This window comes from Stegostoma tigrinum, chromosome 38 (genome assembly GCF_030684315.1).
Source record: "Stegostoma tigrinum isolate sSteTig4 chromosome 38, sSteTig4.hap1, whole genome shotgun sequence".
NCBI classification, from domain to species: Eukaryota; Metazoa; Chordata; class Chondrichthyes; order Orectolobiformes; family Stegostomatidae; genus Stegostoma; species Stegostoma tigrinum.
This window is the reverse complement of record NC_081391.1, coordinates 23,482,056-23,497,940: the sequence shown is the minus strand read 5'-3', so window position 1 is coordinate 23,497,940 and position 15,885 is coordinate 23,482,056. Positions and strand designations below refer to the sequence as shown.

The following is a 15,885-nucleotide window of genomic DNA, read 5'->3' as shown; positions in this document are numbered from 1 at the left end:
TTTAATTGACCTCATGGGCCATATTTAGACTTAGGATCCGATGGTAAAAGGCTGTGTTTATCCCATCATTCGTCCCAGATCTCTGCCCAGTCAGCCACCTCCATCCCATAATCTTGCCTGTTCAACTCTTTCCATCTCCCTCAATTTAACATTCCCCTGCGCCACTATTTATTGGCTGGTCAGAACCTCTGCAAGCTTCCTACCTCCCTCCCGGTTTCAGACTGGAACTAGAGTCCAGAACCACCCCTCCCATCTCCCTCAATCCCGGCTCACATGACTAAGGGAGTCAGCCCACTGTCGGCACTTTGAGGGTGTAAGTTGCCAACGTGAGTTGATTTGATTTTAGAGATAGTAGGAACGCCGATGCTGGAGAATCTGACATAACACGGTATAGAGCTGGATGAACACAGCAGGCCAAGCAGCATCAGAGGAGCAGGAAGGCTTACGTTTCGGGCCTGGACCCTTCTTCAGACCTTTTTACTGAAGAAGGATCTCGGCCCAAAATGTCAGCTTTCCTGCTCCTCTGACGCTGCTTGGCCTGCTGTGTTCATCCAGCTCCACACCTTGTTATCTTGATTTGATTTGATTTGTTTTGTTTATTGTCATGTGGGGTGTATTTCCCAGAGGTTTTGAGCATGTTCTCTTCTGCCTGGTTAAACAGGCCTTTAGATCTCGCCTTCAAGATTTCAGTAACTGACAAAGGGAAAGTATGCAAAGCAAACAAAAATTTCATTTCATGCACACAGTCACACACACAGACACACACACACACACATATATACACACACACACACACATATACACACACACACACACACACACACACACACACACACACACACACACACACACACACAGTCACACACACACACAGTCACACACATACATATACACACACACATACACACACACATATACACACACAGGCGCGCGCGCACACGCACACACAGTCACACACACATACACACAGGCGCGCGTGCGCACACACACACGCACACACACACACACATACACACACACACACACACACACAGTCACACACACACACAGTCACACACATACATATACACACACACATACACACACACATATACACACACAGGCGCGCGCGCACACGCACACACAGTCACACACACATACACACAGGCGCGCGTGCGCACACACACACGCACACACACACACACACACACACACACACACACACACACATACAAGCACATACAGACATGCACACACACAGGCACATCCACACACACATACACAGACACACACACACACACACATATACACACGCGCGCACACACATGCACATACAGGCATGCACAGACACACACACACACACACACACACACACACACACACACACACATACAGTCTCACACACACACACATTTTCTGCCACCGAAAACATGTTTTCTGGGTGTGAGCCTGACAGTTCTTTGTGGAATTAGTGCTGACTTCTTGGTGACTCCAGGTCAATCCTGGAGGATTGTGAGAGTGAACCCCCAAGTCCCATTCTACTATGTCCCCTCCAAGGCCAGCACATCTTTCCTTAGATACAGGGCCCCATTTGCTCACAATATTCTAATTGCAGTCTGACCAAAGCCTTCTACAACTTTTACAGTGCATCCCTTCCCTTGTATTCTAATCCCCTTAAAATGAACACTAACATTGCATTTCCCTTCCTAACCGCCAACTGAACCTGCACGTTCCAGAATTCTGAACAAGGACTCCAAGCTCCCTTTGTGTTCCAGATTTCCAAAACCTTTCCCCATTTAGAAAATAATCTATGCCTCTATTTTTCCTGCCCAAGTACATAATCCCACACTTTCCCACATTGTATTCCATCAGCTATTTCTTTGCCCACTGTCCCAGCCTGTCCAAGTCCTTCTGCAGCCTCTCCATTTCCTCAACATTACCTGTCCCTCCAGCTACCTTTGCGTCATCTGCAAACTTTGCAATATTGCCCTCAGTTTGTCCAACCAGGTCGCTAACGTATGCTGTGAACAGTTGTGGTTCCAACATGGGCTCCTGCGGAATTCCACAAGTCACCAAGTACCAGATCTAAAACATACCCCTTTATCCCGACTCTGTATCTCATACCAGTCAGCCAGCCTTAGCCCCATTGATTTGCGGTTTCAGTTATTTATCTCAGTGTCCAGGTAAAATGCCAAGACAAGAGAGGTTCAGTACATTATAGGGAAGAATAAAATAATCTTCAATCTCTTTGTTCCTTTTCACTGACCAATTGGTTCTGCACAGCCGAGAGTGAGTAAAATAAAAATAAAGAGAACAAAAATAAATGCTGCTTAAATGTCAAAGTCCTGAGTAACCTTTTGGATGCGCTAGTCTAAAGATAACTGATCACTCATTAACTCTCTCAGTGCTCTATCAGTGTGAAAGGAGCCCATTGGCCCTGACAGTGTCAGAGTCTGAGACTCCCACCAATTTTTGTAGATGCACCATGGAAGGCACCCTATCTGGATGCATCACAGCATAATTTCGCAATTGCTGTTCCCCAGACTGCAAGGAACAACAGAGAGTAGCGAGCACAGTCCATTTCATCACACAAACCATCCTGCTGTCCATTGACCCCATCTACACTTCCCACTAGCTTGGGAAAGCAGCCAATAGCATCAAAGACCCCTCACCACCCCGGTTATAGTTTCTTCCACCCTCTTCCATCAGGCAGAAGATACAAAAGGTTAAACAAATGTAGCAATAGGTTCAAGAACAGCTTCATCCCTGCTGTTGTAGAACATAGAACATAGAACAAGGAACAATACAGCGCAGAACAGGCCCTTCGGCCCTCGATGTTGCGCCGACCTGTGAACTAATCTAAGCCCCTCCGCCCACTCTATCCCATTATTATACTTTGGAACGGACTTTTCAGATTTCAAGTCTAATGTTGACCTCGCTCTTTGTGCACCTTCTCTACAGCCATAACATTGTATTCCTTGCTCTGCTCTATTACCCTAATGCACTTTATATCTGTCTGTATTGCACACAAAGCAAAACATTGCAATATACCTAGGTACGTGTGGCAATAATAAATCAACTCAAATCAAATCAAAAAGATACTCCACCCAGTTACTGCTTACTCCTGCTCCTGTGGCAGCACAGCTGTGACTAAAAACTGAGCAGCAGACTTGATAATTTGCTTGATCTCCTGGGAAGCCACGTCTCTTGAACTGATCTAAAACTCTGATCTTGTGTGCTAAGACACACCTAGTCACATCGCCTGAGAACAGACACTGGGTCCTTGACTGGGAATGCCAATCTCATCTGCGTCTGGCCTCAGACCCATTCTATCCTTTTCCCATATTCCAACAGTGGCTACACTTCAAAAGCAGCTCATTAGCTGTAAAATACTTCGAGCAGTGAGAGCTGCTTTAAACTTTCAAGAATTTCTTTCCTTCACCTCTTCCAGCCCTGCAACCCTCTGAGGTCTCTGAGCTCCTCTAATTGCATGCTCATGTCTATTCCTGACTTCCATCACTCCACAATGGTTGGCCGAGCCTTCAGCTGCCTCAGCACTGAGTTTTAGAATTCCCTCCCTAATCTTCCTGACATTCATCTGAGATGCAGAGGTGACAAAGGTGGCGAACGGAGGTATGTTGATAGATAATGTTTACATGGACTTCCAGACACTTTTGATAAAGTGCCATCTACTAGATTGTAAACTAAGGTAGAAGCCCATGGGATTGAGCCAAATTACCAACATGGAGAGGAGATTGGTTGAGTGGCAGTAAACAGAGTTGGAATAATGGTAAGTACTCAAATTGGCACGATGGGGCTAGTGGTATCCCACAGGGATTACTATTGGGGCCTCAATTATTCAAAATAATCATTAATGACTTGGCTAAAGACATTAAAAGAATCAAATGTGCAAATTTGCAGACGTTACAAATTTGGACAGTATTATAAATAGTGTAGATGGCAGCGGAACATTACAACAGGATATTCATGATTTAGGTGAATGGCCAACAGACCGATTTTAAGACAAACAAGCCTGAGGTTATGCATTTTGGACTGAAATCAGGGAGACCAGGGTTTAGTTTAGAAGACACAAAGTTAAGTATAGTGGATGTGCAACAAATCAGGGATTCAGGTAGACAGATCTTTACGTGCGGAAAATAGTCAAGAGGCCAATGAAATGCTGACCTTCACATCTGAAGCTGCAGTTATTAAAAAAAAACCCTGGTTAGACTCCACTTTGAGGACTGTGAGCAGGTGTGGAGACTTTCAGAAATTGTGTTATGAGCAGATTTAGACAGATTAGGCCCTTATTGGCAAGAATTTAGAAGATTGAGGGTGATCTAATTGAGATCTTCAGGATATTAACAGGTTAAATAAAAACAAATTATTTCCACTGTTTGAAGATTCTAGAACCAGGGGTGGAACCTAGGAATTAGGGCAAGGCCATTCAGAGAGGTGTTACAAAGCAGTTCTTCATGCAATGAGTCGTGAGGCCTGAGCAGTGAGGAACTCGCAAACTCAAATGGCAGTTGATGCTAATTCAATTGTTAAATTTAAATCTGAGATGGACAAATGTTAATTAAGATTTCCAAGGATGTTGCTGGGGTTGGAGGATTTGAGTTACAGGAAGATGCTGAATACACTGGGGCTATTTTCCCTGGAGTGTCGGAGGCTGAGGGGTGATCTTATAGAGGTTTATAAAATCATGAGGGGCATGGTTAAAATGAATAGTCAAAGTCTTTTTCCCAGGCTGAGAGAATCCAAAACTAGAGGGCGTAGGTTTAAGGGGAGAGGGAAAATATTTAAATGGGACCTAAGGGGCAACTTTTTCACACAGAGGGTGGTGCGTGTATGGAGTGAGCTGCCAGAGGAAGTGGTGGAGGCTGGTACAGTTACAACATTTAAAAGGCATCTGGATGGGTACATGAATAGGAAGGGTTTAGAGGGATATGGGCCAAATGCTGGCCAATGGGACTAGATTTATATAGAATATCTGGTCGGCATGGGCGAATTTGACCTAAGGGTCCTTTTCTGAGCTGTACATCTATAAGTGAGGGTATCAAGGAATATGGGTTCCCTTATGGGCATATGCAGGCAAAATGGAATTGCATCACAGATCAGCCATGATCTTAATGAATGGGGGAGCAGGCCAAAGGGGCTGAATGGCCTACTTCTGCTCCAAAGTTCCAGTAAAAACCTATCTGCCTGGATACTTTCTTACTGGGCTGGCTCTGAAATTCAGTTGAATAATGTTGCTGTGAAATGCCTTGAAATCACTCCACTATATTAAAGGTGCTGTGTAAATACAAATGTTTATTGTTATAGGTCATTTTCAATGAGGCTGTTACGCAAAACTAGTTAGGTTGCAATCATTGCTGATTGTGAATGATATTTCAGACTATGTTGTTCCACCACAAGTTTAATACCAACTCCAGACTACTTCAAATAAATGGAACAGTACCTCCACTCAAATTACAGGCAGGAATTGAAATCATTAGAACATAGAACACAGAACACCACAGTGCAGTACAGCCTTCGATGTTGCACTGACCTGTGAAACCAATCTGAAGCCCATCTAACCTACACAATTCCATTATTATCCATATGTTTATCCAATGACCATTTAAATGCCCTTAAACTTGCCGAGACTACTACTGTTGCAGGCAGGGCATTCCACGCCCTTACTACTCTCTGAGTAAAGAACCTACCTCTGACATCTGTCCTATATCTATCACCCCTCAATTTAAAGCTATGTCCCCTTGTGCTAGCCATCTCCACCCGAGGACAAAGTGTCTCACTGTCCACCCTATCTAATCCTCTGATCATCTTCTATGTCTCTATTAAGTCACCTCTTAACCTTCTTCTCTCTAACGAAAACAGACTCAAGTCCCTCAGCCTTTCCTCATAAGACCTTCCCTCCATACCAGGCAACATCCCAGTAAATCTCCTCTGCACCCTTTCCAATGCTTCCACATCCTTCCTATAATGCGGTGACCAGAACTGTACGCAGTACTCCAAGTGTGGTCGCACCAGAGTTTTGTACAGCTCCAGCATAACCTCATGGCTCCAAAACTCAATCCCTCCACCAATAAAACCGAACACACTGTACGCCTTCTTAACAACCCTATCAACCTGGGTGGCAACTTTCAGGGATTTATCATTTCATTATCACCCTGCCCTCTTTCCCATGATGTTCTCCTCTGGTTACTCTTAGTCTTTGCTCACACAAGCAAAATATTCAATTCCTTCATCTTCTCCACATTCTGGCAACAGTTTCGTTCTGTGTCAAGAACATAAACACAATCGATCGCAGGATCAAAGTGATGTCCAAGGGGCAGAGATTCTCTCTTTCCCAATGTCAGTGAGTGGGGGCACTTTTCGAAGGTTTTAGAACAAAGCTGAACCTTGTATCTAGGCTATTTGGCCCATCAAACCTGCCATTTCATTCAATATGATCAAGGCTGACTGAATGGGTGGCACGGTGGCTCAGTGGTTAACACTGCTGCCTCCCAGGACCAGGGGCCGGGGTTTGATTCCAGCCTCGGGTGACTGTATGTGTGGAGTTTGCACGTTCTCTCCGTGTCCGCATGGGTTTCCTCCGGATGCTCTAGTTTCCACCCACAATCCAAAGATGTGCAGCTAAGGTGGATTGTCTGTGCTAAATTGCCCGCAGTGTTCAGGGATGTGGGCCTTAGGTGGGTTCATTGGGAATGGGTCTGGGTGGGATGCTCCAAGGTTCAGCGTGGACCTGTTGGGCCAAAGGGTCTGTTTCCACACTGTAGGGATTCTACGAACATTTCAAAGCTTTTTACTCAGCCCATTCGTATGACCCTGGACACCACTGGTGATCAGATATTAATCTCAACTTCAAATATATTCAATCACTGACCTTCCATGGCCCTCTCAGTTAGAGAATTCCAAAGGTTCATAAATCTCTGAGTAAAATAATTTCTTCTCATCTCAGGTCAAAGTCGCACCCCTGCATTGCATCCAATGGTTCTAGACTGCCCACCCACGGGAAAGATCATACCTGCACTTACCATGTCTATCCCTTTAAGTGTTTTGTAAGTTATGAGGAAATCAACTCTTACTCTTCAGAACAATCTACCTCAGAACCCAAAGGCCTTGAACTGCCAGGAGCTTAGAGGATATGGCCAGAAACTCCACAAGAAGCAGCAGATGTTCTGTGTTCATGTGTGAACACAATCCTCAAATTGCTCAGCTTGGCCTTGCTGCTTGACAGTTGAGAGCAGCTCAAAGAGATGTTGGAGGATGGTCGGGCCAAAAGGAGTGGCTCAGTGGTTAGCACTGCAGCCTCACAGCGCCAGGGACCTGGGTTCGATTCCAGCCTCAGGTGACTGTCTGTGTGGAGTTTGCACATTCTCCCTGTGTCTGCGTGGGTTTCCTCTGGGTGCTCCGGCTTCCTACCGCAGTCCAAAGATGTGCAGGTTAGGTGGATTGGACATAGTGTCCAGGGGTGTGTAGATTAGGTGGGTTAAAGGGGGGTGGCTCTGGGTGGGATGGTCTGAGAGTCAGTATGGACTTGTTGGGCCGAAGGGCCTGTTTTCACAGTGTAGGGATTCTATGATGCGGACTCAATGGGCTGAAGGGCCTCTTCATGCACTGTAAGGATTCCATGATTTGATGTGATTCTCTGTCATGTTTGGTCATGGGTTGGAAAATGCTGTCAAAAGAACCTTGTTGCAAGGCTGATGTTCATCTTGGAAGTTACAATGCTATTGACTAGAAACTGCACTGGGGCAGTCACACGATATACTGTAGCAACAAGAGCAAGTCAGAGAGTGGAAATCCTGCACGACATAACTTATTCCCTAATTCCCAAAAACCTGTCTGCAATCTACAGGGCAGATAGTTATTAAACAAGTGCGTTAGGGAAAAATCTTTCTTTCACTTGGGATGATGAGATGTGATACCAGTGAAAGTGGTGAGATGCTTTCAAATGGAAACAAAACCAGAAAAAGAGAGGAAAGCCAGTGGAAAGATTAAACAATGGCACAGAAAATAATTTTACAAAACCTCAAAAGGATCCTTATGATTTATTTTAGTATGGAGAGCACAGAAATGTCAGTTTACATTGCATGGATTAAAAGATTTCTCCAAAGTCAATAAATTAATTCAATGCCTGAAAAGGTTAAGGTGTTTCATAATGAACTGCCACAATCAGTTTGAGATTCTCTTCACCACAGAGTGGCATTACAAAGTTGTGCAGGTTGGCTGAAATAATTTGTGGCAGAAATAATTTCAAGGGATATAACTTTTGCCATCAGCAGTTACATTGGTATTGTATTTAGCTTAAAGATCTGACTAACAATTTATCAAAGTTATTATTTTGGGTCCATGAAAGTATTCTTTTCAAGGTGAGCAGAGTTTTAAATTAGCTATTTGATGCTAATTTCCGCTGGATTAATATTGATGAACCCTAACAAGTAAAGACACACTACGAGTTTAAAAATCAACTGAAAAGGGAGTTGAAAGGCTGAGATGAAGTGTGCAAGGAACAGGAGGAGGCTCCAACACAGACTGTTTGGGCTGAATGGCCACTCCCTGCATTGTATATTACACTTAATTCTATGTAAAATTGACAAGAGGAGGTGCATTACGGACTTTTCTATGACCCAGTCTTTACAAGTCCAGGTTTACAGATAGATCCCATTTGGGTTAGAGAATCTACTCAGGTCACTGCAGAGACAGCCCAATGTCAGCACTTACAGGGTCTGGGTCTACGAAGCAGCAAGACAGGCCAATCCATCTCTCCCTCCAACCCCCAAACAGCAGGTTTCAAAAGAAAAGGTCATCATCTCATTGCTGTTTGTGGGACCTTGCTGTGTACAAATTGGCTGTGGGGTTTTCTATCGCAACCGGTGACAGCACCTCAAGGAAAGCAGGTCATTGGTAATAAATGGAGTATGCTGAAGATGCGGACATGGCTATATGGGCACCTATCAATCCCGCTCCCAGGGACTGTCACCCTCTCAGTGATAAGGTGGGAGAAGTCCCTTCGGAGATTGAGGAGGTTAATCTTGTTTCCTCAATTCTAACAGCAATGGGATGGGTGGAAAGCTCGACATTTCTCCCACATAAGTTAGCACTAACCCAAACCTGAACCCCACATACCCTTGCTATCGTGCCCCCATCAGCGAGTGCATTTGGAAAGCGAGTATCTGCTCAGAGGTTGCTCTGGGTTCCCCTACCTGCTGTTCATACACAGCAACCTTGTTCACTGTAACAGCTGGCTCGGCTTATCAGCTTCACTAAATCATTTTGCGTTTTAATTAAGCAGCGGCCCAGTCAGACACATCATTCAGATTGTACCTGCTCATGGTGCTCGATCCCCATGCTAATAGTGTTTATGAGAATTGCCATCATGATGCCTCGGTTGAAATATTTGCTCTCCACGATATTTGTCAGCTTGCCACGCATTTCGCTCCACAATTCAACACACCAGCCTGGCTCCCTTTCCGGGTTCACTGTCCCCTTTCTATCCAACTCTGTCTCTTTGTCCATCCCCGCCTCATGAGCCGATCCGGCCTCAGTGTCAACCAGGTCGGAGGCTTTACCTCCTGTGGTCAGTTCGACGCTGTTGCATTGTGGGCAGTGGCTAGGGTCAGACGTCAGGCTCAAGACAATGGGCTGGACGATTGCGTGTGGGGTGTAATCCAGGTTGTCCATCACGGGGCAGTGCCCTGAGAAATGAAAGAGTTGCCAGTTATGAAGAAAATAGAAACAGGAGTAGGCCTTTAGAGCATGTTCTGCCATTTAGTACGATCATGGCTAATCATCTAACTCAGTCCCACATTCCTGCTTTGTCCCCATATCTTTTGTTCCCTTTAGGCCTAAGAACCAAATCTCATTCCTTCTTGGAAACATTCAATGTTTTGGCCTCAATTGCTTCCTGAGGCAGAGAATTCCACAGGCTCCCCACTCTCTGGGTGAAGGCATTTCTTCTCATCTCAGTCCAGTATCCTTAGATTGTGACCCCTGGTTCTGGGACTGCCCGATCCTTGGAAACACCCTTCCTGTGTTGACCTTGTCTGGTCCTGTTAGAACATGAGAAGTTTCTATAAGTAAGACCCTCTCTCATTCTTCTAAACTCCAGTGAATAGACGCATAGAGTCATACAGCATGGAAACAGACCCTTCAGCATAAATTGAACATGCCGAACACAATCCTAAACTAAACTAGTCGCACCTGCCTGCTCTTGGCCCATATCCCTCCAAACCTTTCCTATTCATGTATTTATCCAAATGTCATTTAAATGTTGTAACTGTACCCATGTTCACCACTTCCTCTGAAAATCCATTCCACACACTAACCACATTCTTTGTAAAAAATTTTCCCCCCAGCCTTTTTTGTAAATCTCTCTCCTCTCACCGTAAAAATATGCCCCCAGTCTTGAAACACCCCATCATAGGAAAAGGCCCTTTAACTCTATCTGTACCCCTTATGATTTTATAAACCTCTATAAAGTTGTCTTTCAAACTCCTACACTCCATGAGAACAAGTCCCAGCCTATCCAGCCCTCTTTATGACTCAAACCTTCCATACCAGCAACTTCCTGGTCAATCTCTTTTCAATCCTCTCCAATTAATATTGGCAACACCCATGGACAGACACAGAGTAAACGTTTTGATTTCACTCTTCGTCAGAAACTTTTGTAAGTTTCTGGTGAATCCACTCCTTTCATGGAGAGCATTGTAGATCATAATGTGAAATTATTCACTTGGAAATTATTCTCCATATTATCTCTGTTCTTCTATCCCACACTCTCCCCATCTCCTTTGGCCTTCAATCCTTCCAGCCAACAACTCAATGGCTTTTTATAGCTAAACTTGGCATTAGTTTAGTCACTGTTCAATGATCAATTCTCTGTCCCTCACACTTGCAATTTTGGAATTTTAAACAGTCACCTCTGAGACAGAAGACATGAATTGAATCTGCTGTTTCAAATCAGACAAATGCATCTCCATCAGCAACAGATAGTAAAACTATCAAGGTTAAACTTGGAAAGGCAGTATCTGCAGGAATCCCAGACCTGACCGATGAACCAACCGAGTTTCACGGAAGAGATTTATTGTCGGAAAGTGTTACACTTCATAAATATTCTTTGGCCTGTTATTTCAAAAGAACATCAGTAGAAAAAGACCATGAATAGTTGAGTTGTTTCCTGAAACAAGGCTAGTTTTATACAGCCCACATCAGCCAGGCAGCTCCGGTCTGCAGACTGGAATTTAACTGGTCAGCCACTTGATCTTTCTGGTGGTGAATGGCGTGTTGTGGTGCCAGGAGATGTCAGTGTCTCCCACTCTCAACTCAGAGTCAGTGTCACATGCTCAAGAGACACTCTGTAGGTATCAATTATGACAATCATTACACCAGATGGAGGGTCAGTGCTGAGGGAGTGGGTGCTGTCAGAGGGTCAGTGCTGAGGGAGTGGGTGCTGTCAGAGGGTCAGTGCTGAGGGAGTGGGTGCTGTCGGAGGGTCAGTGCTGAGGGAGTGGGTGCTGTCGGAGGGTCAGTGCTGAGGGAGTGGGTGCTGTCGGAGGGCCAGTGCTGAGGGAGTGGGTGCTGTCAGAGGGTCAGTGCTGAGGGAGTGGGCACTGTCGGAGGGTCAGTGCTGAGGGAGTGGGCACTGTCGGAGGGTCAGTGCTGAGGGTGTGCCGCACTGTCGGAGGGTCAGTGCTGAGGGAGAGGGTACTGTCGGAGGGTCAGTGCTGAGGGAGAGGGTACTGTCGGAGGGTCAGTGCTGAGGGAGTGGGTGCTGTCAGAGGGTCAGTGCTGAGGGAGTGGGTACTGTCGGAGGGTCAGTGCTGAGGGAGTGGGTACTGTATGCCCACTTGTGTGATGGCTTCTAATGCAGGAACAATTGTTTCAGAGGGTTACATAGACACTGCATCCTGCAGTCAACGCCGAATGCTCCCCAACGCCAGTAAAGAGCAGGTGATCTGATCCATTTACCAGTTAGTATTAGTGGGATCTTGCTGTGTGCAAACTGGCTGCTGTGTTTCCTACGCTATAACAGCAAAGACCATTCTTGCTGTGCAATCATTTGGGGCTTGCCCAATCTGCAGTGACAAGAGTTTGCTGCTGTAGAGCAGAATGGTGTGTCTTCACGCTACTGTTTCACTTGTTAAATAACTGTGCCGCGCCCCCGAGCCCAACCCCCCAACTCGCCACCCCCAACCCGACCCCATCACCTACCGCACTCCTTCTGGCAAACACCCAGACTGGAGGCTTCTCGGTTGCCCTGGCGACGGCTATGGAAGCTGGTGTAGATTCCCAGGGTGCGGCGGCGTGCCTTCCGCAGTATGTGGCAGACGTACTGGAAGATCTCCTCGTAGCAGTCCCCTGGCTCGGTGAAACTTGCCACTGTGCTCGAGGACAGGTACAATGCCCGCTGCTCCTGCATCAGCTGGTGCTCCCGCTGCTTCGTCTCCGAGAACTGCGTCGCTATGACAACCAGGCACAGGTTGATCATGAAGAATGAACCTACCTGAGGAAGGGAAGGGTAAGAGACGTCAATGGGGTATCCCCAGCAACTGTCACCAAGAATACCTCACATTCATTGATAAATGTGGAACTGAAGGCTACAGACAGTGATGGTGACCATCATTGGTGAGGCCAGTGCTAGTCCTGGAGCTGAATGGCTTCCTCAGCCAATTCAGAGAGTAGCTGAGATCCAACCTGTTATTGTAAAGCCTACCTGGGTCATTCATGTCTGAGGGGGAAGGAAGCTGCCATCCTTACCTAGTTTGGCCTACATGTGATTCCAGACCCACGGTAATGTGGTCAACGTGGTCAATGTGGTCAGGGTGTCTCGGTGACTCAGTGGTTAGCACAGCTCCCTCACAGTGCCAGGGGCCTGGGTTCGATCCCACACTCGGGTGACTGTCTATGTGGAGTTTGCACGTTCTTCCCTTACCTGGTCTGGCCTATGTGTGACTCCAGACAACAGCAATGTGCGTGACTGTGTGCTGCTGTCTGAAATGGCCGAGAAAGCCACTCAGTTCCAGTAACTATTGCTGGCCTTGCTAATAATGCCCACATCCCATGAAACAATTAAATAAAAATCACACACTGATGTAGCACAGGAAGAGTTTGTTTGTCAGTCGCCATTTGGCCCATATTGACTCTGTTGTTTTCTTCAGAAGAATTCTCTGGATCGTCCCACTCTCTCGGCTCTTTCCCCACAAATCTCCCTGCTTCGTGTCTTTGCCCAATTTCCCATCGAAAATGCTACAATTGATCTGTTGTACATTTAACATTCTCGAAGGACCAACTTTGAGTTTAACACTGGGACTGGAATAGAATAGTTAGGTGGGGTGTTTTGACTAGTGCCAATGCGATGGGCCGAAAGGCCTTTTTCTGAGCTGTAGACCTCTCTAATTATAAGAATCTACAATAAACATGATTACAACTTCCCTTCCCATCTGCTCAGGCACAGCTGCTGGCATTGACTCTGCTACTGCCATTCACACCTCCTCTGGAGTCATCATTTGCTTCCTATTTGGTCTCAACTGCTGTTTGAACTCTGTAATTTCCCCCTCCTCCAACCTTCAAGATCTCTGCTCGCTCTAAATTTACCCTCTTGGGCTTCCCCTATCTCCATTGATGGACCTACAATTGTGTGGGCCCTAAGGTCTGGAATCCCTTCCCTAACACTCTCTCTCCTCCTCTACGATGCTCCTTATATGTATGGTGTGGAGGTGCTGGTGTTGGACTTGGTGGCGGCGGAGCGGGGGTGGGGGGAACAAAGTCAGAAGTCACACAACACTAGGTTATAGTCCAAAAGGTTTTATCTGAAATCACAAGCTTTCAAAGCGCTGCTCCTTGGTCAGGTGACTTTCTGTTGGACTATAACCTAGTGTTGTGTGACTTCTGACCTCACATTTATATCCTTGTAAACAAAATTTATATCAATGATTTAGGTGAAGGGATTGAAAGCATGGTGCCTAATTTTTCCAGTGACACAAAAGTAGATAGGAGTGTATGTTGTGAAGATGAACCAGGAAAGAGGCAGCCCGATGCGAATGTGCAAATATCTGACAGATGGAGTATAATGTGGGAAAATGTGAAGTTGTTCAGTTTAACAGAAAGAATAAAAAAGTTCATTCAATATTAAGCGACCACTTAATAGAGAACCGCTGTAGAATTCCAAAGTGCAGAGGAATCTGGGTGTTCTAGCGTATGATTCACAAAATGTATTCTACAGGTTCAGCTAATGATAAAGAAGGTAAATGGGATCCTTTATTATGAAGAATTGAATGTAAAATTAAGAAGTCTATGATTCTAGTATAAAGGGCATTGGGAAAGCCACACCTCAAATACCAAGTGCAGTTTTGGTCTCCTTATTTCAGCAAAAATGTAAATGCACTTCAGGTGGTTTAGAGGAGGTTTACAAAATTGAACAAATGTAGTGAGTGGGTCATGTGTGGCTGGACAGACTGGGCTTGTTCCCACTGGTGTATAAAAGAGTGACCTGATCCAAGTGTATATGGTCTTGACAAAGTAGACGTATGCATTTTTTTGGTGGGTCAGTCCAGAACTAGGGGGCAGTATTTTAAAATGAGGTGCCATCCTTTCGGGACAGAGATAAGGAAGATTCTTTTCTTTCAGGGGGTGAGCAACTTTGGAACCCTCTGCCTCGGGGGGCGGTGGATGTGGAGGGTCATTGACTATTTTAAGATGGAGGCAAATAGACTCTTACAAATCTTTATAGGTGCACCTTAGAAAGCATTCTATCCAAATGTGTCATGGTTTGATACAGCAACTGTTCTGCTCAGGACTGTCAGAAAGTACAAAAAAGTTGTGAGCATAGCCCAGTCATTCACGCAAGACAACCTTCTACAGTTTTCACAGCCAACATCATCAAAGACCTCTCCCACCCTGGTTATAATCTTTTTCCAACCTCTTCCGTCAGGCAAAAGATACAAAAGCTTAAACACAAGTACCAAGGCTCAAGGACAGCCTCTTCCCTGCTGTTATTAGACTTCTGAGTAGACCTCTCAAATTTCCAATCTAATGTTGATCTCTCAGTTTGTGCACCTTCTCTGCAGTCATACATTTCTATTCCTCGCTCTGTTCTATTACCCAATGCAAATGTACACCCTAATCACCCTGTGCTACATGCGAAATCACATCAAAAAGTAGATTCTTGTTAGCCAGAGGGTTATCAGGAGTAGACAGGAATATGGGATTTGAAACTCAAATAGATTTCATTGAATGTTGGAACAAGCTTGATGCACCGAATGGTCTACTCCTGCTCTGAATTCATCTGTTTATCAGATTCACGTCAGAGATATGCAGTTATAGTTCTCAGGACAGTATGAGCAGACTTGGTCTATTTTCTCTTGAAGCCAGCTGAAGACTGACCAGAGGGCGGCCTGTTATTGTGACAGAGAATGTCTGCACTTGTTGACAGGAGCTAAACACGAAGCTGCCGGCAATGTTCCCTCTGAGCTGCCCAGATTCAGTAAACCATGCCATGCTTGAACCTCAGAGATCAGCACAACGACAGGAGAGTTAAGAGGAAAAATAGACTGTCAAGATTCAATGGGCACTGCAGGATCATGATTTGGAGGTGCTGGTGTTGGACTGGGGTGGAAAAGGTCAGAAGCCACACAATACCAGGTTATAGTCCAACAGGTTTATTTGAAATGACAAGTTTTTGGAGCTCTGCTCCTTCATCAGGTTCAAATAAACCTGTTGGACGATAACCTGGAATCGTGTGACTTCTGACTGCAGGATCAGAGAGACATTCAGGAGAAAAGTCTTCACCCAAAGTGGGTTGAGAATGGGGACTCACTAATGCAGGCTATGTTGAGATGAACAGCATCGATGTATTTCCGGGAAGGCTGGATAAACATATGAGGGAGCAAGAAATGGAAG

The 15,885-nt window shown here is 45.4% G+C and overlaps 1 protein-coding gene across 2 annotated transcripts in view; it reads right to left on the bottom strand.

Annotated features, from left to right (window-relative positions):
- The window catches only part of cacna1ia (calcium voltage-gated channel subunit alpha1 Ia), a 203,400-nt gene that overhangs the window by 126,095 nt on the left and 61,420 nt on the right, over nt 1-15,885 (bottom strand). For both annotated transcript variants that reach the window (XM_048521514.2, XM_048521511.2), the window contains exons 7-8: nt 12,199-12,490; nt 9,313-9,683 (exon numbers count right to left, since the gene is read on the bottom strand). In XM_048521514.2, the coding sequence (XP_048377471.1) occupies nt 9,313-9,683; nt 12,199-12,490 (663 nt within the window). The remainder of the gene's footprint in view (nt 1-9,312; nt 9,684-12,198; nt 12,491-15,885) is intronic.